The following is a 22,307-nucleotide window of genomic DNA, read 5'->3' as shown; positions in this document are numbered from 1 at the left end:
AAAATCATCAGGTAACCTTTAAATATTTTTTCTTAAAATTTTTTTTATTGTGAAATAGAAAACACCTGAAGAAAAATGCATAGAATGTGTAAGTTCAGTGTAACGCCATACAAGGGAAGAAACAGTACATTGTTGTGGTGCTCCAAGGACAAAGAACAAGATAAACTCAAAGGGCCAACATTGCCGGAACAAAGAGTTACAGGACTCTTATCACTCTGTCCCACTGCGACCATTACGATCTCCCAGAGCCCTCCCAAGCAGCATGCTCTGTCCCTTTCCCATCCCATATAAGGAAAGATATTTGTCCCGTTCTTCTCACGCTCTGCACACTGAAAGTATACATACCCTGCCCAATCAGCAGATGACTCGCAGGTTCTTTGTTCCCTGGCTATAAAAACAGACCAGTAACCCTTGCTCGGGGTCGACTCTCCCTGGCTATCAGGAAGTCGGCCCGCTGTTCTGGCAGCGCCCCTTCCCTCTAAAAAATTCCATCTTCTTTTCATTCTGCCTTGTGTCTGGAAATTCTTTTCCAACCCGCGTTCGTACCATGAAAATTGTGGGTACCTCAAGAAGAAACGCCCATCCCATATGATCATTTCTGACCCCTCAGACCCCAGCTGACCACTATCCTGATTGTTAATGTAATAATATCTTGGTTTGTCACTTATCTATCTTTGACATTTACATAAATGCAATCAAATTGTATGACTCTCTTACCTTGCTTAGTTGTTAAAACTCCTAACTGGATTAACTCAAAACTCCACACTAAAGACTTTGCAGAAGTAAATGTATGCCCCCATTCAGGCATAAAAACTATTTTCCTCAGTTACTATGGTGTTGCAGGACCCCAAGATCAACCCTCCCTCCAAGGTTCAACGATTCACTGGGAGAACTCACAGCAAAACAATACAAAGCAAAATCAGCAAAAAAAGAAAAGGTGCATTGGGCAAAGTCCAGGAAAAACCAGCCACATGTTTCCAAGGATCCTTTCCCAGTAGAGTTACACAGCCCATTAATTCCCCCAGCAATGAGTTGTGACAATACATGTGAAATGGTACCAACCAGGGAAGCTCATTAGAAATTCAGTACCTAGGGTTTTTATTGGGGCCTGGTCACATAGGCAGTCTCTGCCTGGCACATACCAGAATTTCAGACTCTCAGAAGGAAAGCAGGTATTCAGCATAAATTATATTGTTTGCACAAACACTTTAGGCATAGTAAGCCATCCTTATCAGTGAGGATAATGGGAATCTTCTCAAAATCCAAGTTCTAGTTGCAAGCCAAGGGCCAAACTTCAAGCAGGCCTTTCTAAGGATAAGAAGTCTCAGGTCTGCTATGTTAATCCTTTTCTGCACACTACTGTCCTAAACAAAATGTCTGGCTTTCAACAACAACAAAAACTTTCAAGGCATATGAAAAGGCAAGAAAAATCAAGACGCTCCCAAAACACAAAGCAACAATCAGAACTAGACTCAGGTGTTCTTAGCTTGTTGCTGCATAACTTCAATCTCTGCCTCTGCCCTCACACAGCCTTCTTCTCTATCTTCTCATCTTCTGTCTATTGTAAGTGGATTTAGGTCACATCCAGATAATTCGGGATAATCTCAGCTAGCGATCCTTAACTTAATTACATCTGTAAAGACCCTTTTTTCCAAATAAGGTCACATTCACAGGTCTATGGGGGTTAGGATGTGGACATATCTCTGGGGTGTCACCATTCAACCCAGAACAACCTGTTACTATATTTAGTTTTATCCTAATAGATTTCCTTAGAATTCTCCTCTTATCTCACTGATCTCAGTGGTTTAGCAGAGCAAAGACCAAACTCTTGATCTACCCAATAAAACTTGCTCATTCTATAGTTTTATCTTAGTAAATGACAATTCTGTTCTTCTAGTTTCTTGGGCTGCAATATTTGGGTTGGCCTAGGTTCCTCTCTTTCTCTCATATCACACATCAAATCTATTACCGGATCCATTTAGCTCTATCTTCAAAATATATCTAGAATCCAACTATTTCTCCTAACTACCACTGCTATCACCCTAGACCGAGTCATCATTATCATCTCTTACCTGGATTATTCCAACAGCCCACTGGCTAGTTTCCCTGCTTCCTTTTTTGTCCCCCTACACCCTACTCTCTACTCAGCACCCCAAATGATGTCTTTTAAATATAAGATCATGTCACTCTTCTGTTCAAAACCCACTGTTGCTTTTACATCTTGCTAAGACTAACCAAACTTCTTAAAATATTCTCCAAGGCCTTAAATAATCTGTCCTCTCATTAGCTCTTTCACCTCATCTACTACTCTCTACTTTGTCACGCTGGCCTACTTGCTGCTCCTTGGATACACCAGGCTTGTATCTAACTTATGGCATTTATGTTTAGCTGTTTTCTCTGCTTATAATGATCTTTATCCAAATATCTTCAAATGTCACTGCTTCTTCCTTTTGGTTTTGCTCAAATATTTTCTTCTTAGGAAGGCTTTTCCTAACCATTCTATTTAAAATCACAACTCCCTTGTCCCTCACTATCCTATTTCCAAGCTTCATTTTTCTCTACAGATCTTACCTTTATCTGGAACATTATATACTTCATTTACACGTTCACTGGTCACTTTCCCAGACTAGAATGTAAACTCCTTGAGGACAGGAAATTTGGACCATTTTGTTCACTGATGCTTTCCTAGGGCTTAGAACAGCACCTGGCACAGATAAAGGGCTCCATAAATATCTGCTGAATGAAGAAATACATTTTGACAGCAAAATAGGCAGGAAATAGGCACTTTCATAAATTTTTTGGTGGAAATGGAAAGTGATTCATCTTTTGTGGACTGCAAATACTTATACATAACCTCTGACCCAGCACTTCTTAGAAGAAATCGAAAGATGCACATGCACATCTGTGCAAAGCTGAATATATAAGGATTTCATTCCAAAATTGCATAAACCTGAAAACATCCTAAAAATTCACTAACATAGTATTAGTTAAAGTATGACATTTCCCCAACCACAAGGCATTATACCATCATAAGAAAGAATAAGGAATATATATTAATATGGAATGTCTTCTAAGAAATAATAGTGAGTAAAAAACAAGGTGCTTTATACTATACTAACCTTTGTGAAAAATAAAGATGTTATATATACAGATATGTTGGTATAATCATAGAATAACTCAAAGTAGTTAACATAAGAAACTAGTCACCGTAGATGCATGTGGAGAAGAGAAATACTGAAAGGGAGACTTCTTTTTTCACGACCATATTTAAATTTTTAAAATCGGTGAGATGATTCCTTTAAAAACAATTATGAAATAAAAAACTTGGCAGAGAGGGGAGCTAAGAGGAAAGTCGTAATGATTTCTAAGCTAGCAGCTTCTCATGGTAATGGAGATTCCTGAAATATGACTGTGGGAAGTCAATGGTAAACTATGGTAAACTATAACCCTGAAGCTTTTAGCAATGGAAAGATAGAAAATGGAATGTAATAAGAAGAAACAGCAGCGTGAAACAATAAGAGTCTTCAAAGACTGCGGATGTATGAAGGACTGACTGCATATGTAGGCTATGAGAATGAAGAGAATATGGTCCTCTAGGATCTGCTTAAATAAAGAGGGCACTGATAGAGGAAGAATGATGAGTGAAGGATTCACATCAACTAAAACTCAAGAAGAGTAGGGTCTATATAGCAAAACCTGGAAAACATTTTATGGTGTAAATTCCCTCACTGAACATCTATCTGTGCTCTCCCTTGTCCCAGGCACATCTGCCTGGCTCCCACTCACTCACTTGTACAGAAAAGGCTCCCACTCCTTTTCATTTCTTCTACTCACCACCCATGGCCTATCTTCTTGTCCCAACTTGAAGATTTCATGCAGTTTGGTGACATGAGAGCCTGTATATAGGAAAATCACAAAAGGCTTGAATTCAAGCACCATCTCCAAACTCAGACTGACCTTGGGCCTTTAAGGAAGTTACCATATAAAGAGGAACAAAGTAAATAACCTTTTGCCTTAAAGGTTGAGCATATACAATCATGTCACAGAGGGCTCGAGAATATCTGAAGCCTACATCTCAAAGCTGAAACCATTATGCCATGTAAAAATTCTAAATATATCAGAGATGTCACTTTACTTTCAAAAGTTGGATTATACGGAGAAGCTATCCATACCTAATGTGGCTATGTTGCTCTAGTTCTCCAGCATCATATACCTATACAACTTCCTCTAAACATCTTTTAATTGTGGCTGAGCCTCCTGGTTGAACTGAACAATCACATCTCTGAATATTTACCTCATCAATGTCTCCCAAGGAACAGAGAAGAGAAAAACGTCTGGGGATAAGTTTGTGGACATAACCCAAAACAGGCACCCCCATAATAAAATACACCCTGTTTAAAAAGCCATATTGGGGCTTCCCTGGTGGCGCAGTGGTTGAGAATCTGCCTGCCAATGCAGGGAACACGGGTTCGAGCCCTGGTCTGGGAAGATCCCACATGCCGCGGAGCAACTGGGCCCGTGAGCCACAACTACTGAGCCTGCGCGTCTGGAGCCTGTGCTCCGCAACAACAGAGGCCGCGATAGTGAGAGGCCCGCGCACCGCGATGAAGAGTGGCCCCCACTCGCCGCAACTAGAGAAAGCCCTCGCACAGAAACGAAGACCCAACACAGCAAAAATAAATAAATTAATTAAAAAAAAAAGCCATTCTGATTCAGTATTCTATTCCAGAACAAAATGTTTGGAATCTTAAGTGTTTATATTAAAATGGTATAAGTTATTTATTATATCAACAGGGAGCTTTTTCTCCTTAAAATTGAATCTACGGGAAGACATATCCTATTATCTCAGTTTGAAGAGGAAATGAGGCTGAGAGGATTCAGATTCCTCCACTATCTCAGCCACCCATGCAGTGGCCCACAATCACGTGATGACACACATACTTTCATACACACACAATCTTGCCCTACCACGCGCACACACACACACACACAATTACTCCCAACCACACAAGCCCACAATATGACCCTCCATCCTCACAAAGCCACTTATAATCTTGATCCCACCTCTCTCTCACACTCATCAATTTTACCTGCATGCAGTCTCTCTTCCGTTCAACTAACCCCTAAATGTAGGCACACACGCAATCTCATCACGGTCTCACATTCGGGCCCTCCTTCACCCACTCTCGCATACGTGACTGGGCTTGTGGATTTCTCCCCTTCAAACTCTCTAGGCTGCTTTGGTCCCAGACACTCACATTCGCATTCGGTTTCGCCCTTCTGGCTCCCCGACACTTTCCGCAGCAGCTTGCCTCTAGGCATCTGCACGCTCCCAGGGCAAAGCGTAATTCTTAGCAGCCTCCTGTGCCTTTAACTGAGGCCACGTACCGCCTCAGCGCCTAGGGAACGCAGTCTATCTTGGCCGGGTCCACTCCGCCGCTGGCAAAGTCCTGGACTACATTTCCCAGGAGGCCGTGAGGCCCAGGATGTTGCAGGGTGAGCGCCAAAACCTGAAAGAACCGCAACCTGAGGCTGGGATGTGTCAAAGAAGTTGCACCAGACAAGGTAAACAGATAAGGAAGACTTTATTATAAAGACTAGCGCAATAGGGAAGAGAGATTGAACTCAGCTGGGTATGTAACAGTAGCTGGGGATTTATAGCCACTGGGCAGGGTGATGGAGTCAGTGCAGTCGACTTGACTAAAGTTTGGTCGAGGGAGTTCTTGTCAGCTGAGACTCGCGGAAGCCTCAGGTGCGCTGCCGGATCCAGGCTTCCGCGGCCAGGGGGAATGAGGATGAAGAGGAGATAGCTTTTAGCAGCCTGTCGCTTTCTGGACTACATCTCCCAGAGGCCTCTAGGCCTAGTGCTCCCTCCCGCGAGAACTAGATCTTCTCCTGAGGAGTGGACGGGATTTTCTGACGGGCTGGGGCAAACGGCCTCAGGGTGCTGTGCGAGGTGTTGGGCTCTATTTGTTTCAAGTAGAGTGAAGCGGTGCTGACCAGACCGGAGGAGTCGTAGGTGAGGTGGCCTGGAGCCCGGGGTTGGAGCCGGGCGTGTCTGGAACCTTCGGCCTCTACGGGAGCCAGCTGGGAAGGGGAGATCGTGAGAAGTGTGTGTCTGATTGTGGTTGTGTCTCTGTGTCTGTGTGACCTTGTACCAAACTGTGAGGGCGGGAGACGGGCTTGATTGTGGTTTTGATTGTGCAAGTGTGATGGGGGTTTAATTGTGTGACCGGGTGTGGCACTGTTTGCGAGTGTGAGGTTCCTTGACCGCGGTTGTAAAACTGTGTATACACTTGGTGTGTGTGTGTGTATTTATGATCATTTGCTGAGCCGTGGGTGTGGGATGGCTCAACTGTGAGATTTGTGACTGTTTCCCCTTGGTGTGTGTGTGTGTGTGATATTGTTGGTATGCGTGTGAATTTGTCATTGTGCCACCATAATGTATGTCACTGGGAATGTGAGTACGTGGGGGTGCCTATGACTGCGATTGTGACTGACTGTCCCCGGGGTGTGTATGATTGCGTGGCCGTCTGCAGCCCATTTTGTTGAGGTCTGTGGTGCCTGTGTGCCCGTGGTGTGAGTTCCTATGATTATGTATCCATATAGCACTGTAGGTGTGGGGCGCCTTTGTCTGTGCCTTTGTGACTCCAGCGCTCTGTTACCAGGAGACCTCTGTGAGCTCAGGAACACATTCTGCCCAGAACTGCAAATGACCGTGCTTGTCTGTAATGCTGGTATTGAGCAGGACGCCCAAGACTTGTCTGACCTAATATCTGTAGGTGGTGGTTGGTAGGTTGACTTGGACTCTCAGAAGAGCCTGGTTTTTCCTGACTCCTTTCTCTTTCTCCAGCTCTTCTCTGCTTGCAGAGTCTTCCAGAGTGGAGTAAAGAATGGCTGTTGAACATCCACAAGGCACCTGCAAGGTAGCTTGTCGTTTCCCCTTGTTTCCTGAAATCCTCTTTTCTATGTCAGGATATGACTTGTTTTCCTTCTCTTGAAAATTCTTGCCTGTCAGGTGACCTGATCTATGGAATTTTTCCCTTGAGAAATGTGATTTGCTCCAAACCCCAACCCATACACGTGACTTTCTCTTCCTAATTTGACAAATGGTTTAATTTTTCTTTATGCTCTCTTAAAAAAATATATTTTATTATAAAAGTGAAATTATCTTAAATAATTTCAAAAGTACAGCAATTCCTAATGAAGAAAATTTAAATTCCCAGTTAAAACCAATGCTAACTTTTTGATAATTTCTTCCCAGTATGTTTTATGTACATATATAAAGTGTGATATTTAAAAATTGATTTTATTCAGCATTTACCATTTTATAGCCTACATTTTCACATAAAATTATATTTAAGTATTTCCCCACATAATTTAATATTGGAAACATTTTTAGAGGTGCATATTTATTTGAATGCCTATGTCTTTTTTTTTCTTTCAAATTAGATACAGAAATGGCATTTAACACCCATTTGTGCAAATAATTATAAAGACCGATGTAAGGAATACCCAGGTCAAGAAAAAGAATACAGCCATCTCTAAAGCAGCCTCTGATGTACCCCTCCACAATCACAAACAATTATGCTCTTCTGGTGATAACCACTGTGATCATTTCTTTGTCTTTCATTAGAGCTTTGATATGAATTCCAAAACCACATAGATTTAGTTTTTGTCTGTTTTCTATCTTTGTATGAATAGACATTATTTTGTGTCTTTTTTCATGAAAAACGTTTGTGAGCTTCATTCATATTTCCTATAACTACAGTTCATTTTTTTTCCATTGCTCTCTATATACTATCTTGTATAATAGTATCAATTTACTACTTATCTATTCTACTCTTCATGGACATTTGACTTCTAGTTTTTGGCTGCTATAAGCAATGTGACTACAAATGTTTTGTGCACATATTTTGGTACACATGTGCTTGTATTTCTTTAATATATATACTAAAATTGTAATTAAATTGCTGAGGGATAGGGTTTGCGCATCTTCAATTTTACTAGACAGTGCCGGACTGTTCTCTAAATATACTATGCAAGTTTTTTACTTGAATCAGCAGTTTAAAAAGGCTCCTTTTGTTTCACAGTCATGCCAGCTCTTGGCATCGTCACACTTTAAAATTTTTGCCAATTTGGTAGATATCTAGTGTTATCACATTTAATTGATATGCCTGTATTATCAATGAAATTGAACACTAATTCTTGCCCGCCTGGATATCCTCTTTTGTGAAATGCTTGTTCAAATATTTTGCCAATTTTTAACTGGGTTGTTTTTCTCTAACTGATTTATAGCAGTTGAATATATATATATAAAATATATATATACATAACATGTATCTTCTATATTTTAGTTTACTGTCAGTTGCACATGTGACAAATATTTTCTTCTACTCTGACTTGGTTTTTCACTCTGGTGTCTTCGGGTGAATAGAGGTTTTGGATTTCAATGTGATGAAATCTTTTTCAATAGTTAGTGCTTGTTTAAGAAATTTTCTGCTACCTCAAGGTAATGAAGATTTTCTTGTGTTCTCTTCTAAAAGCTTCCTAGTTTTTAGCTTTAACATGTATGTTTTTACACTACCTGGAATTGATTTGTGTAGGGTAGGGATTCAATTTCATTTTATCCCCCATGTGAGTATCCAGTTGCTCCAGTATCATTTATTGAAAAGTTCATCTTTTCTACACTGAGCTGCAGTGCCATTGTAGTCAAAAATCAAGTGACCATTATGGCTACATCTGTTTCTGGACTTTATGTTTTGTTCCATTGCTCTGTTTGTCTCCCCTTGCAGCAATACTCTGCTATCTTATTCACTGTGACGTTATAATATTTGGAGCAAGTCCTCTTACCTTCTTGTTCCTCAAGAATGTCTAGGCTGTTTGTGTTTCTTTGCATTCCATATACATTTTTGAAATAGTTTGGTTCCACTCAAACATCTTTTGGGATTTTGATTGAATTGCATTGTGTCTATAATTATGTGAGTAGAAATTTGGGGAATCTTCTAATAACATGAATCTCTCAATTGATATTACATTTTCTGCATGTTTCTCATCAAGGTCTTCATTATCTCCTGGAAATAGTCTTTGGCAGGGACTTCCCTGGCGGTCCAGTGGTTAAGACTCCGAGCTCCCGATGCAGGGGGCACAGGTTCGATCCCTGGTCAGGGAAGTAAGATCCCACATACCGCAAGGCGCTGCCAGAAAAAAAAAAATAGTCCTTGGCAAATAGGAATAATTTAATCCATCGTATATAGTATTTCCCTTTTGCATTGACTGCCAGGAATTTGAGCACTTCAGAAATGATCAATTGTAGTAATAATCTTAGCCTGGGTTTTTGACATTGAATACCTATGATGTATGACCTTTGTGTATGATTTAAAATTTTTTCTTTATTCTTAGCCTCCTCAAATACATTTTTGGAAGTGGGGGATATAAAAATGAGATATAGACTTAGATACAGATGTAGATATTTATTGTCTAATATTTTTATTTTAATAACATTCTTGTCTAATCAAGTCAGTTTTGTATGGTACCTTTTGCTGTTCTCCCTATATTATATTTCTTTTTTAACTACTCTTTCCACTTCTCTTCCCCAGCCCCCTCAACCCCCTCCCCCACACTATCCTCCATCAGGCAGTTTCTGCCTCTGCCTCTTTGCCATCTATTCTAACACTTTAGTTTAAATATTGGCTCCCTCAGAAAAAAAAGAAACAAATCATCCCTCAGGTTATTTTACCTACACTACTAGTCTCTGTAACATGGTATAAAAATTAGGGATTCTAGTATCAAATGTGACATCTGATCTCAGCTACACCACCTACGAGCTGTTTAACCTGTAAACAAGAGGTTCTCATTCTCAATGTTGTTGAGAATGAAATAGGATATGTAGAACACTTGGTACACATCAGAAATTCAATAAATGTTAGCTCCCCTCTCCTTTATTTCCCATTCTTGGGACCTCTAAATCAATTATGGTATAAAGTGGTTGCCTAAAAAGTCTTTTGGTGGGTCCCAGAGTCTTTTGGTGGGTCCCAAAAGATCTTTTTTTTTTTAATTGCTGAGGTATAATCGACATATAACAATATATTTGTTTCAGGTGTACAATGTAATGATTCAGTATTTGTACATACAGTTGACCCTTAATGTGGAGGTTAGGAGCGCTGACTCTGCACAATCAAAAATCTTCATATCACTTATAGTCGGTCCTCCACATCCATAGTTCCTCTGTATCTGCATTCTCGGATTTAACCAACCACAGATCCTGTAGTACTATAGTATTTACTACTGAAGTAAATCTGCTTATAAGTAAAACTACTCAGTTCAAACCCATGTTGTTCAAGGGTCAACTGTATTGCAAAATGATCACCACAGTAAGTCTAGTTAACATCCATCACCATACATAGTTACAATTTTTTTTCTTATGAATTTTAAGATTTACTCTCTTAGCAACTTTCAAATGCAATTCAGTATTATTAACTCTACACCACGCCGTACATTATATCCCCAAGCTTTATTTATTTTATAACTGGAAGTTTGTACCTTTTGACCCCCTTTACCCATTTCACCCAACCCCACCCCCTCACCCCCTGTCTCTGGCAACCAACAATCTGTTCTCTGTATCTATGAGCTTGGTTTTTGTTTGCTTATTTGTTTAAATTCCACATATAAGTGAGATCATAGGGTATTTTTCTTTCTCTGTCTGTCTTACTTCACTTAACGTAATACCCTCATGGTCCATCCACATGGTTGCAAATGGCAAGATTTCATTATTTTTCATGGCTGACTAGTATTCCATTGTGCATTGCCTACCTGTTGTTATGTTATTTAAATAGTTTGTATTATGTATTTGAATTTTTAAATTTTATGTCTCTGTGCTTGTACCTGTGCCATGTTTAGATCATTTCTTTTTTAAAATCTTTGAATACTTGGTCAAATATGTCACTTTTCTGAAGATAGCTGTATTCTCTATTTCTTTCATTACAAAAAAATTATTTATTACAACAAATTTGTAAAACACAGAGAAGCACAAATAAGTAACAAAAGTTATCTGTAATCCTGTCAGTTAAAGACAACTGCTGTCAATACTGAGAATTTATTTCTAAATGTGATCATACTATGGCCACTGACCTGTAACCCGTCTTTATCATGCCAAAATATCAATACATTGTAAACAACTGTCCATGTCTTTACACATTTATCTTTACCATGAGTTGCAATGGCCTTATCATGTTACCATTTTACCAAGCCCCCTTTTTTGAACATGGTTTGCTTACAAATTATTGCCATTATAAACAATGAGCATCTCCTTAGGCCGAATGCTAGTGCTTTCCTTTTTAAATTTTTTTTTTTTAGTTAAATTATATTTAGTTAATAATTATAATTTTGTTATAAAAATAATTTGTATGTTATGAAGGGGTTCAGGTTTGATGTAACTACAATCCCCAATCCAAGGTATCTACCCAAAATACCCAAAGGTAGCCACTGTTTTCAGTTAATTATTTATCCTTTTTAAATATCCTTTTACATGCATACACATGTAAATGTGTATGTGGTACTGTTTTGTCACTTAAAAATATTTCTATATAAAAAGGATTATAAGTGTATCCTGCAAAATGTGGAAAGTAACTGAATTACAGAGTGGGTCCAAGGATTGAGTTGGTTTACATAAAACACTTAAAAGAGGACCTGCCCATTTACTTAGTGTCAGTTAGTAGTCACTCTGTAGTTATTGTTACTGTTTGTGCTTTTTATTCTGTGTGGAGAATTGTTCACTTAAGTATAGAGCTCATTTTAATTGCTTCATGTAAGGCCATATTTTATAATATGAAATCATGGAGATAATAGAGTACACATTTTCTAAACTTCAGTAAACACTTCCAGTACACCCAGCTCACTCTGCTAGAACCTGTGTTTCCACTGCCGTTAGGTTACTTTTGGCTGCATAAGGCAGAAAAACACAACTGCAACAAACAGAACAGAGAGTTAATTATTTCATTTAATTTAAGCTGGTTATTCTTAACCTTACTGATGTTACTGATGTCTGGGTCCCACTCCCAGCGATTTTGATTTAATTGGTCTGGGATATAACCTGGACATCATCATTTTTAAAAGATCCCCAGGTAATTCTAGTGTGCTGCCACAGTTGAGAATTAATGACTTAAAGTCATACAAGATGACAAGAAAAACATTAAGAGTTAATTGGTCTGCAGTGGGGTTCAAGCTTTAGAATTTTTTAAAAAGCTACCTAATTGATTCTAATAGCAATCAATTCAGAACCACTGGCCTAGGCAAATCATGATTCATTTTCTGGAGCTGATGAAAAAAAACTATGGAAAAAAATTCTTGTAGCAAGGAAGTAGGGGAGGGATGATTTTGAGGGGGGCAGTCAGTAGTATCTGTCATACCTGTGCCCTTACCAGCCATTAACAATAGGAAAATATCACCGTTTGGTCATTTTAGTGGTGTTTTGGGATAAAACCTAAAGGAGATGGTATACATACGTGTTTAATCAGCAGTCTTCATTTTTTTTCAAAAGCAAGGTTTGACTTTTGTGAATCTTACATATTTTAAATCTTCATTAATTTTTTTCTGCTTTTTTTGAGATTCTTTTGTTTCAGTATTGAATTCAAATCAGTTTTATTTTTTAAAAGGAGTTTAATGTTATTAAATTTTCTTTTTGGGGGGTAATTTTCTTTCCTGTGCCCAGGTTTTTTACATGTATTGATCTCCTTTTCACTTCATTTCTAGGTATTTTATATTTCTATTTAGTTTCATATTTAACATGAGAATTATTTAGGAATATGTCTTGTTTTGGGTAACTTTTAAATTTTGATTAAGTTTCAAACTTGCAGGAAAGTTACAAGAATAGTACCAAGTATTCTTGGGTACTCTTTGCTCAGATTCACCAATTGTTTACATTTTGTCCCATTTGTATTATCATTCCTGTGTGCACTTGCAATTGTTCTGTGTCTCTATATATGCATGTGAGGACACACACACATACACAATACATACATTTTATCTGAACCATTTAAGAATAAGTTGCAGACATTTGCCTCTTTACCCTTAAACACTTCAGTGTGTTATTTCCTAAGAACAAGAGTATTCTCTTACATAGCCACAGTACAGTCACTAAAATAAGAAATTTAAACAACAGTGCAATACTGTTATGTAACAGTCCATATACAAAATTTTTTGCTAGTCTCAATAATATTCTTTGTACCAATTCATCCTACTTACATCACACCCTCTCTCCCTGACTTGCTATCCAGGATACAGTCTAGGATCACACATTGAATTTAGTTATCATGTCTCTTTTTAGTCTTTTTTTTTTTTAAAGATTTAATTTTATTTATTTTTGGCTACCTTGGGTCTTTGTTGCTGCGCACGGGCTTTCTCTAGCTGTGGTGAGTGGGGGCTACTCTTCGTTGCGGTGCACGGGCTTCTCCTTGCTGTGGCTTCTCTTGTTGCAGAGCACAGGCTCTAGGCGTGCGGGCTTCAGTAGTTGTAGCGCATGGGCTTAGTTGCTCCGCGGCATGTGGGATCTTCCCGGGCCAGGGCTCGAACCCGTGTCCCCTGCATTGGCAGGTGGATTCTTAACCACTGCACCACCAGGGAAGCCCCTTGGATTCAGTTTTTAATCTGCTCCTTCATTGTGGTTATGTTATTCATTTCAAATACTTTTAGGTTCATTTATTCCCTTTGTATTCTGTTTGATTTTTTAATTAATATTAATCCATTCTTGTTCATTTGATTTTATGAACATGGTTCCAAATGTTAAAACTATACAAAAAGATAGAGTAGTGTCACTGTGCTCCCATAACCTTTGTTTTAGTGAATATTGTGCCAATATTCTTGTTTATTTGATTTTATGAACATGGTTCCAAACGTTAAAACTATACAAAAAGAGTAGTGTCACTGTGCTCCCATAACCTTTGTTTTAGTGAATATTGTGCACTGAATTGTGTCCCCCACCAAATTCATATATTGAGGCTCTAACCCCCCAGTACTTTACAATGTGACTATATTTGGAGACAGGGTTTTAAAAGAGATGATTAAAACGAGGCTGTTAGGGTGGATCCTAAACCAATCTGACTGGTATCCTTATATGAGAGGAAATTTAGACACACAAAGAGACACCAGGGATGCTCACACAGAGGAAAGACCATGTGAGAACACAGTGAGAAAGTAACCATCTGCAAGCCAACGACAGAGGCCTCAAAAGAAACCAAACCTGCTGACACCTTGATCTTGGACTTCTAATCTCCAGAACTGTGAGCAAATAAGTTTCTGTTGTTTATATCACCCAGTCTGTGGTATTTTGGTTTGGCAGCCCTTGTAAACTAATAGTTAGTTATTTCCTCCTGGCTCATAATATCTACTTGTTCCTCCGGAACATGCTGAGGTTGGACCCTTGTTACAGGTCTAGTGGCAACAGAATGGTTCTGGTGGGTCATGAGGAGAATTAGCATGCCTTTTCAGGTACTGCTCCAGGTGATGTTATTATAGGGTTTTCAGTCAGAGGAAAGCTAGTCTCCCAGATACTGGATTGCAAGCTTCTTCCACTGGTAAGAGAGGCCCAAAGCAAGTTGGAGGTTCAAGATTGTCAGTTTCATCTGGGTCCCAACTAGATGTCCCAGTTCCATATTTAAGGATCTCATTCTTTCCCAATCAAGTCTCTACCTTTCACATGGAAATCATGGCAAGACTATGAACTCCTATTTATTTCCTTCCTGTTTCTTGGTTTACTCCAAGAAAACTCCAGATATCAAAATGGGTTTTTGATGTAGATGGCATGTAAGAAGAGATAAATGTGTTAAATTTGTTGTGAGTTCTAGCATATCTGAAAGGGCTGTTTGAACCAGTGCATTGGTTCTTTGGCAGGGCATGGGATTCTAATTATTATTTTCTCTCAGAAATTTTAACTTAGGACTTCTGGCTTAGAATATTTTGGGGAACTCCAAAGCTATTTTCATTCCTAGTCTTTTATATATGCACTGTTTTTTTACTGTTTGGATTCTTTTAAGGTATTTTCTTTGTTCCTACTGTCCTGGAACCTAATGAAATTATATCTTAGTGTGAATAATTTTTATTCTTTATACTAGGTATCAAGCGAGCCCATTTATTGTGGAGATTTGTGTCCTTCAGTTCTGGAAAATCTTCTTAAATGCTACTTTTAAAAACAATCTGTTTCTGATTTCTGTTTTCTTTGAAAATTTTCCAACATACAGAAAATTTGAAAGAATATTCAGTTATTTGCCCCATATAGCCATCAGCTAAAATCACCAATTGTTAACATCTTACCACATTTGCTTTATTTTTCTAAATACACACACACACGTGTGTGTGTGTGCGTGTGCATTTTTTTCCCCTGAATCATTTGAAAATAAGTTGGGGACATCCTGACATTTTACCCTTAATACTTTTAGCATGCATCTCCTAACTATAAGGACATTTTCCAAACAATAACAATGACATATCAAATCTATGAAAATTAATATAAACTCGCTAGTACCACCTCAAACATTTCATGTTCAAATCTCTCCAGTGGTTCCCCCAAATGTCTTTTTTTAGCTGATGTTATGTTTTTGTTTATTTACTTGGTTCTTTGCTTGATCTCAGATCCAATCAGGATTCATGTATTATTTTGGTTGTTGGGCTTCATTGGTCTCTTTTAATCTAGAACAGCCTCTCATTTTTGTTTGTTTTATATGACACTGAATTCAAGACAGTTGCCTTATAGAATGTCTCACAACCTTCATTTGTATGATGGTTTTCTTATGGAAATAGGAGGCTTAGATTCAGCTTACCTATTTTGACAAAGGTGGTACGGTGTATTCTATTGCATTACATCAGAAGGCAGAGTGTCAGGTTGTTCCACTGTTGATGATACCAAGTTTCATCGTTTAAGGTTAAAGGTACTGAGTACCAAACCTTTCCAGTATAGAGGTACATGTTTCCCTTTTTAGTTAGTAAATCATATGTGGATTGATGCTAAGAGAGTAAGTGAATATCCCTTATCTTGACCATTCACTTTCTGATTTTAGAATCCATTGAGGATCCTTGCCTGAATCAATTATTAGATTGGTGATTTCAAAATGGCAATTTTCAGATTCCTTCATTCCTTCTAACATCCTGCCTGATACTTGGCAGATGCTTAGCACACTTTCAAGAATGATCTCCTCCCATTAGATGTTGACCTGGCTTGCATGACCTTCCAATGTCTTTCCTATTTTCTGTTTTTTTCTTAACTGAAGTATAGTTGATTTACAATATTGTGATAGTTTCAGGTGTACAGAAAAGTGATTCAGTTATATATATATATATATATATATATACATATGTATATATTTCAGATTATTTTCCATTATAGGTTATTACAGGATATTGAATATAGTTCCCTGTGTTATACATTTCCTGTTTTCTACTTCCATATTTTTGTACTTTTTAAAGAGATTTTTCATTTATCTTTTAACTCTTCTAATGATATGTTTTAATTCCCACTTTATATTTTCATTTTCTAAGTATTCTTTTTTGCCTCTTATTCCTTTTATGTTATCCTATTCTTCTATCATGTGAAATGTCTTCTCATATCCCTTTGAAGATATTAGTGGTGGCTTCTGGAATTTTGTTTTCCTATGTGGTTTCTCTTCTAAGTTCCTTTGGGCTTTGTTTAATCTATTTTATGTTACAGGATTTCCTCAAATGATGATATTTGTATCAGTATTATAGAGTGGACACTGAGAAGCTGATTTAACTTTTGTATGCCAGTTAGTAGACCTTCTTAAGTATGTAATGCTCCCATTTCTTAAGCCTTTCTGGGGTTTGCAGCATAAATCATCCCCTTCCGGGTTTTCCTTACATTTGGGTCAGGTTTCGTCTTTCTTTGTTAAGTTGTTTGTCATTTCTCTTCACGCTTTCCAGCTTCAAAAGTTTTGTTGCTGCTATTTCCTCTTCAATTTTCTTTGACTTTGTGGGTTCCTTTTGTTAAAAAGCCAGTTCATTCCTTTTAATGAGATTTTTTTAAAGGACAGGAATAACCACATGTGATTCACTTTCACTGTTTGAGAGAAAGTATATCCTTTTCTAGAGAAATATTGTTTTTAGAAGTTTATTTTTAATAATAATGAATTTTGAGACTAACTTATTATATTAGCCATTCAGTAAATGTATTTTGATCTTTTTGTGTGTGCCAGGGTTCAATCTGACTAAAGTAACAGACATTACCCTTGCCTTCCTCAATCTTGGCTCTATGGTAGCAGACAGACATTAAGCAAACACTCAAAAAAATACGAAATTTGCTGGGGACTTCCAGGCGGTCCAGTGGTTAAGACTTCGCCTTCCCATGCAGGGGGTGTGGGTTTGATCCCTGGTCGGGGAGTTAAGATCCCACGTGCCTTGGGGCCAAAAAACCAATACTAAAACAGAAGCAATATTGTAACAAATTCAATGAAGGCTTTAAAAAATATAGGAAATTTGCAATTGTAGGGGATAAATGTGTAATCATTCATTACCAAACAGTAAACACAAAGAAAGGAAGAAAAAAAGAAAAGTAAAAAAGTGCTTTGAGAAATAATGGCGAGATGTGCAAAATTAAGACTGAGTATTCAGAAAAGATCTTTATTAGGGTATGCCAGTTAGCAGACATTTGAACAATGACCAGGAACTTGCAGGTGAAGAGTGGGGGCAGTGGGAAGGGAGGTATGGAAGAATATTTCAAGCAGATTAAATTGTTGGGGAGGGGCATGTTACAGTTTAGTGCATTTGAAGAACAAAGTAAGGCCAGTGTAACTAGGGCTTATTGCTGATAGGAGAGAGGTATCATCTTGAAGAGGCAGGCAGTAGGCAGGTCTCTGAGGAATTTTAAAGACCAAGTTAAGGAGTGTAGGTCTTATCCGAGGGACAGTGGGAAACCATTGAAGCATTCTGAGCAGAACAGTGCCAGACTGAATATCACTCTGGCTGTTAAGGGTGCAAAACTGGAAATGCAAGCAGCTAGATAAAATACTGCTTTCATATCCAAGTAAAAGATAATTTTGGCTAGAATTATCTACTGACAGTGGGGATGGAAAGAACAATTTCAAGACATATTTAGGCCGAGTCTAAACAAGCTTGCTGTTTGAGTATTGTAGGAAGAGAATGGAGCTGAAATGTTTTCACCTTTTGTGGCTTGAGTTATTTATTTGTTCAGGGTCTTAATTGATGTCTCTGAATCCTTTTATTTTCCTGGTCACTTTTATGGCATATAAGTCTTCCAAAATAATAGCTACCAAACACTGTGGCGTTACTTTACACAACTGTGTAAATATCAATACATTAATGTGATTTCAGAATTATTTCAATAATCATCAGAGCTAGGGTTCAGAGTACTCATCTATCTGCATCCTCCTTGTAATTTTCCAGAAGTATCACATTACCTCCTATCTTCTTGTCCCTTTTCTCTGATTTTAAAACTACATTCTCAATTACTCTGCTTTTGGCCTTTGCTCAGTCCCCTTTTTTGTTCTCCCAAGGTTCTCCCAAGGTTAGCCTCAAGACTTCGGATTTTACCAAATGGCATAAACAAACTATATTCTAACCACAACAGAATCTTCACTCTCTATTGCTCATTCCAGATTTACTCAGTTCATTAATCTTTCATCAAGATACTGCTACATCTGAAGTAACTTTCTCTTCTATCTCCATCAGATTATATGTAATTTATGACCATCTAGCCTAGATTTTTCCTTCCTGGTGTAGTTACTTAGAGCTCCAAACAACCCTAAGAAATGGGTTAAATGATAATTATACTCATTTTTAAATGTATATGACACTAGTTAACAAAATTGAGTTGGGGCCTGGACATCTTTATATTTATTGAGCTCCCCATGTCTTTAGGGTATTTTTATCTAAATCACTATTTAGGAACAATTGACTTACTCTCTTTTCCTAAATAACTCCTTCACCTTCTAGTGTTTCTTCTCATTCTGTTTCCTTATCTGTTTGTCAAAATGCCCAATCATATATGAGAACTGTATAAGCCACTCTATATGAAAATGAGTTTCAGTTAAGTCTTTTCCTATCTATTATAAAAGTTTCATTTCTCCCAGAACACAAAAAAAGTGAATGTTTTTATATTTTCTTTCAGACTGTGAATCAAGGTTGAGACCAAGAATTATTTCTGAAAAAGGATATTTATGGAATAGAATCATCCTGATGGGAGATAATGGAAAGACTTATAAAAAACAGCATTGAGTGTTCAAGTTTCAGAGGTGATTGGGAATGTAAAAGCCAGTTTGAGAGAAAACAGGAATCTCAGGAAGGACATTTCAGTCAAATGATATTTACTCCTGAAGACATACCCACTTTCAATACCCAGCATCAGAGAATTCATACTGATGAGAAACTCCTTGAATGTAAGGAATGTGGGAAGGATTTTAGTTTTGTATCAGTCCTTATTCGACATCAGCGAATTCATACTGGTGAGAAACCTTATGAATGTAAAGAATGTGGCAAGGCCTTTGGTAGTGGTGCAAACCTTGCTTACCATCAAAGAATTCATACTGGTGAAAAACCTTATGAATGTAATGAATGTGGGAAGGCCTTTGGTAGTGGCTCAAACCTTACTCACCATCAGCGAATTCACACTGGTGAGAAACCATATGAATGTAAGGAATGCGGGAAAGCCTTTAGTTTTGGATCAGGCCTTATTCGACATCAGATAATTCACAGTGGTGAAAAGCCTTATGAGTGTAAGGAATGTGGGAAGTCCTTTAGTTTTGAATCAGCCCTTACTCGGCATCACAGAATTCACACAGGTGAGAAACCTTATGAATGTAAGGATTGTGGGAAAGCCTTTGGCAGTGGTTCAAACCTTACTCAGCATCGAAGAATTCATACTGGTGAGAAACCTTATGAATGTAAAGCATGTGGAATGGCCTTTAGTAGTGGTTCAGCTCTTACGCGGCATCAAAGAATTCATACTGGTGAGAAACCATATATATGTAACAAATGTGGGAAGGCTTTTAGTTTTGGATCAGCCCTTACTCGACATCAAAGAATTCACACTGGTGAGAAACCTTATGTATGTAAAGAATGTGGGAAGGCTTTCAATAGTGGCTCGGATCTCACTCAACATCAGAGAATTCACACTGGTGAGAAACCCTATGAGTGTAAGGAATGTGAGAAAGCCTTTAGAAGTGGTTCAAAACTTATTCAGCATCAAAGAATGCACACTGGTGAGAAACCCTATGAGTGTAAGGAATGTGGGAAGGCCTTTAGTAGTGGTTCAGACCTCACTCAACATCAGAGAATTCATACTGGTGAGAAACCCTATGAATGTAAGGAATGTGGGAAGGCTTTTGGTAGTGGCTCAAAACTTATTCAACACCAGCTAATTCACACAGGTGAAAAACCCTATGAATGTAAAGAATGTAGAAAGTCCTTTAGTAGTGGTTCAGCCCTTAATCGGCACCAGAGGATACACACTGGTCAGAAACCCTATGAATGTAAGGAATGTGGGATGACTTTTGGTACGGGCTCCAGCCGTACTCAACATCAGAGAATACATACTGGTGAGAAACGTTATGAATGTAAGGGCTGTGGGAAGGCTTTGGAGAGGGGTTCAGAAATTCAGCAACATAAGAAAAGTCATGCTGGTAAGAAGCTCTGTGAATGAGAAACTCTATAAATTGGAATTACGTAGTTAAGGAACCATACAATAAAGAGAATTCATACTAGTGAGAGTCCCTACAAATGTAACTAAGGTACATATACTTATACTTTACCAGTTAGTCAGTCTGAGAAAATTCATACAGAAAATAAACACTCTGAATAAAATATTTGAATATTTTAATCTAAATTCATTCCTTCATTACTTTCAGAAAATTCATACTTGTCAATATTATAAGTTGAAAAACCTTTTTATTGTATATTGCATTTATTTTAAGCATCGAAATTTATTTGGGGGCTAACCCTGCTACTTTCTTTTTAATGTTCTTAATTTTTTGTGAAGTATACAGAATTACTGATGCATTTTAAAATTATTTTAAATTATTGAGGGTCTAATTTACCCTTTTTCTCCCTCCCCCATTTCTCATACTAACACCATTTATTTAATAACCATATCTATTTTTATATATTTTTATTGCATGTTTGATGGTAAGTTTATTTTTATACATATAAAGCTTCGATATCAGGTCAGTCTTTGTTTTTAAAATTTGCATATCTGTCTGTGTATCTGTGTGTCACCCTGTTTGTGTTAAGTTACTGTTACTTTTACATATCCTTTAGTATCTTATGGATATGTACCTTTGGGAAGATTGTTTTATTTTCCTTTTAGAAACTTACATTATTCTTTTTGCAGAACAATTTTCCTCCATAAAAATGTAGATATGAGTAAAAAAAAAACAGCTACAGTTATCTGTAATCTTACCAGTCATAGACAGTCACTGTCAAATTTTTGGAGCAAATCCTGTAAGATTACATCTGGCATTGCTTTTGAGAGAAAGTGTGATTATGCTATAACCAGCCTTTAATATTCTTTGTCTGTGAATATATTGTTACTATTCCATTGGCTTAAAAGTATTTACCTGTTTTTATCAAACCCCCATTTTGTCAAATACTGAAAATTTTGCCATTATAAAGAGTTACCTTGTTGGCCCCTTTTGAATGTGTCTGCTTTATTTATTTGTTGCTCATTTTAGAGATAATATGTGGCTCTCTTCTGCTTTTACTGATTTATACATTATAGGTAAAATTGTACTTCCCTTTGACTAACATCCCGACCTTAGTTACTTCCCCAACATAACCAACTTACTTATTCTTCCAGATCCTTTTGTATGCATATATGATGTGTTTATGGTAATGTGGGCCTAATTAGTGTACTTCAGAGGCTGGTTATGGGGATTCTACAGTTGTGCCCATCACATAATAAATACTTGGTTAGTTTAGCCATCATCATTGTTATCTTCTCAGTCTTTGTTATTTATGGAAAAACTTTTAAATGTGATCTATACCTTACTCAACATCAAAGACATTATCACGGAAAAAAGACATCTACGTAAGTGAATAAAGGAAAAGTTTGATTAACATTTATTCCTTATTGAACAAGGAATAATTCATCTTAAAGAAAAATAAAGACTGTAAGTGTAAGAAGGCAAAATACCTCATGAAACTTATGCTTCTAAAACTTAAAAAATAGGATAGATCCTTCATAAAAATCTGAACACTGAAGAATAACATCAGCCTCATGGTGGCATAAGATGCCCATCAATTTTGCACACACGTCCCCTTTTAAAAACTTGGCATACATCCACAAATTGCCT

The 22,307-nt window shown here is 37.6% G+C and overlaps 2 protein-coding genes across 14 annotated transcripts in view; one reads left to right on the top strand and one right to left on the bottom strand.

Moving 5' to 3' along the window:
* ZNF790 (zinc finger protein 790) overlaps positions 1–22,307 on the bottom strand; it is a 94,466-nt gene that overhangs the window by 25,348 nt on the left and 46,811 nt on the right. The window contains exon 3 of one of the 5 annotated variants that reach the window (XM_057533304.1): positions 2,572–2,704. The exons of 2 other annotated variants lie outside the window; for them this stretch is intronic. The gene's annotated coding sequence lies outside the window, so the exon portion shown is untranslated. Of the gene's footprint in view, positions 1–2,571; positions 2,705–5,388; positions 5,428–22,307 lie in introns of those variants that run through there. 2 more of the 5 variants (XM_057533309.1, XM_007166763.2) reach the window with 2 other exon arrangements.
* Positions 5,474–22,307, top strand: part of ZNF345 (zinc finger protein 345) — a 28,824-nt gene continuing 11,990 nt past the window's right edge. For 2 of the 9 annotated variants that reach the window (XR_009005994.1, XR_009005997.1), the window contains exons 1-2: positions 5,888–6,019; positions 6,854–6,926. Coding sequence is in view for 4 of the 9 variants with exons in the window: in XM_057533343.1 (XP_057389326.1) it covers positions 19,208–20,659 (1,452 nt within the window). In the remaining 5 variants the exon portion in view is untranslated. The other 7 variants (XR_009005996.1, XM_057533343.1, XR_009005995.1 and 4 more) reach the window with 7 other exon arrangements.

Source organism: Balaenoptera acutorostrata, chromosome 19 (assembly GCF_949987535.1).
Source record: "Balaenoptera acutorostrata chromosome 19, mBalAcu1.1, whole genome shotgun sequence".
In the NCBI taxonomy this organism is placed as follows: Eukaryota; Metazoa; Chordata; class Mammalia; order Artiodactyla; family Balaenopteridae; genus Balaenoptera; species Balaenoptera acutorostrata.
Note: the sequence above shows the minus strand (reverse complement) of the source record. Positions and strands in the feature narration are given on the sequence as shown.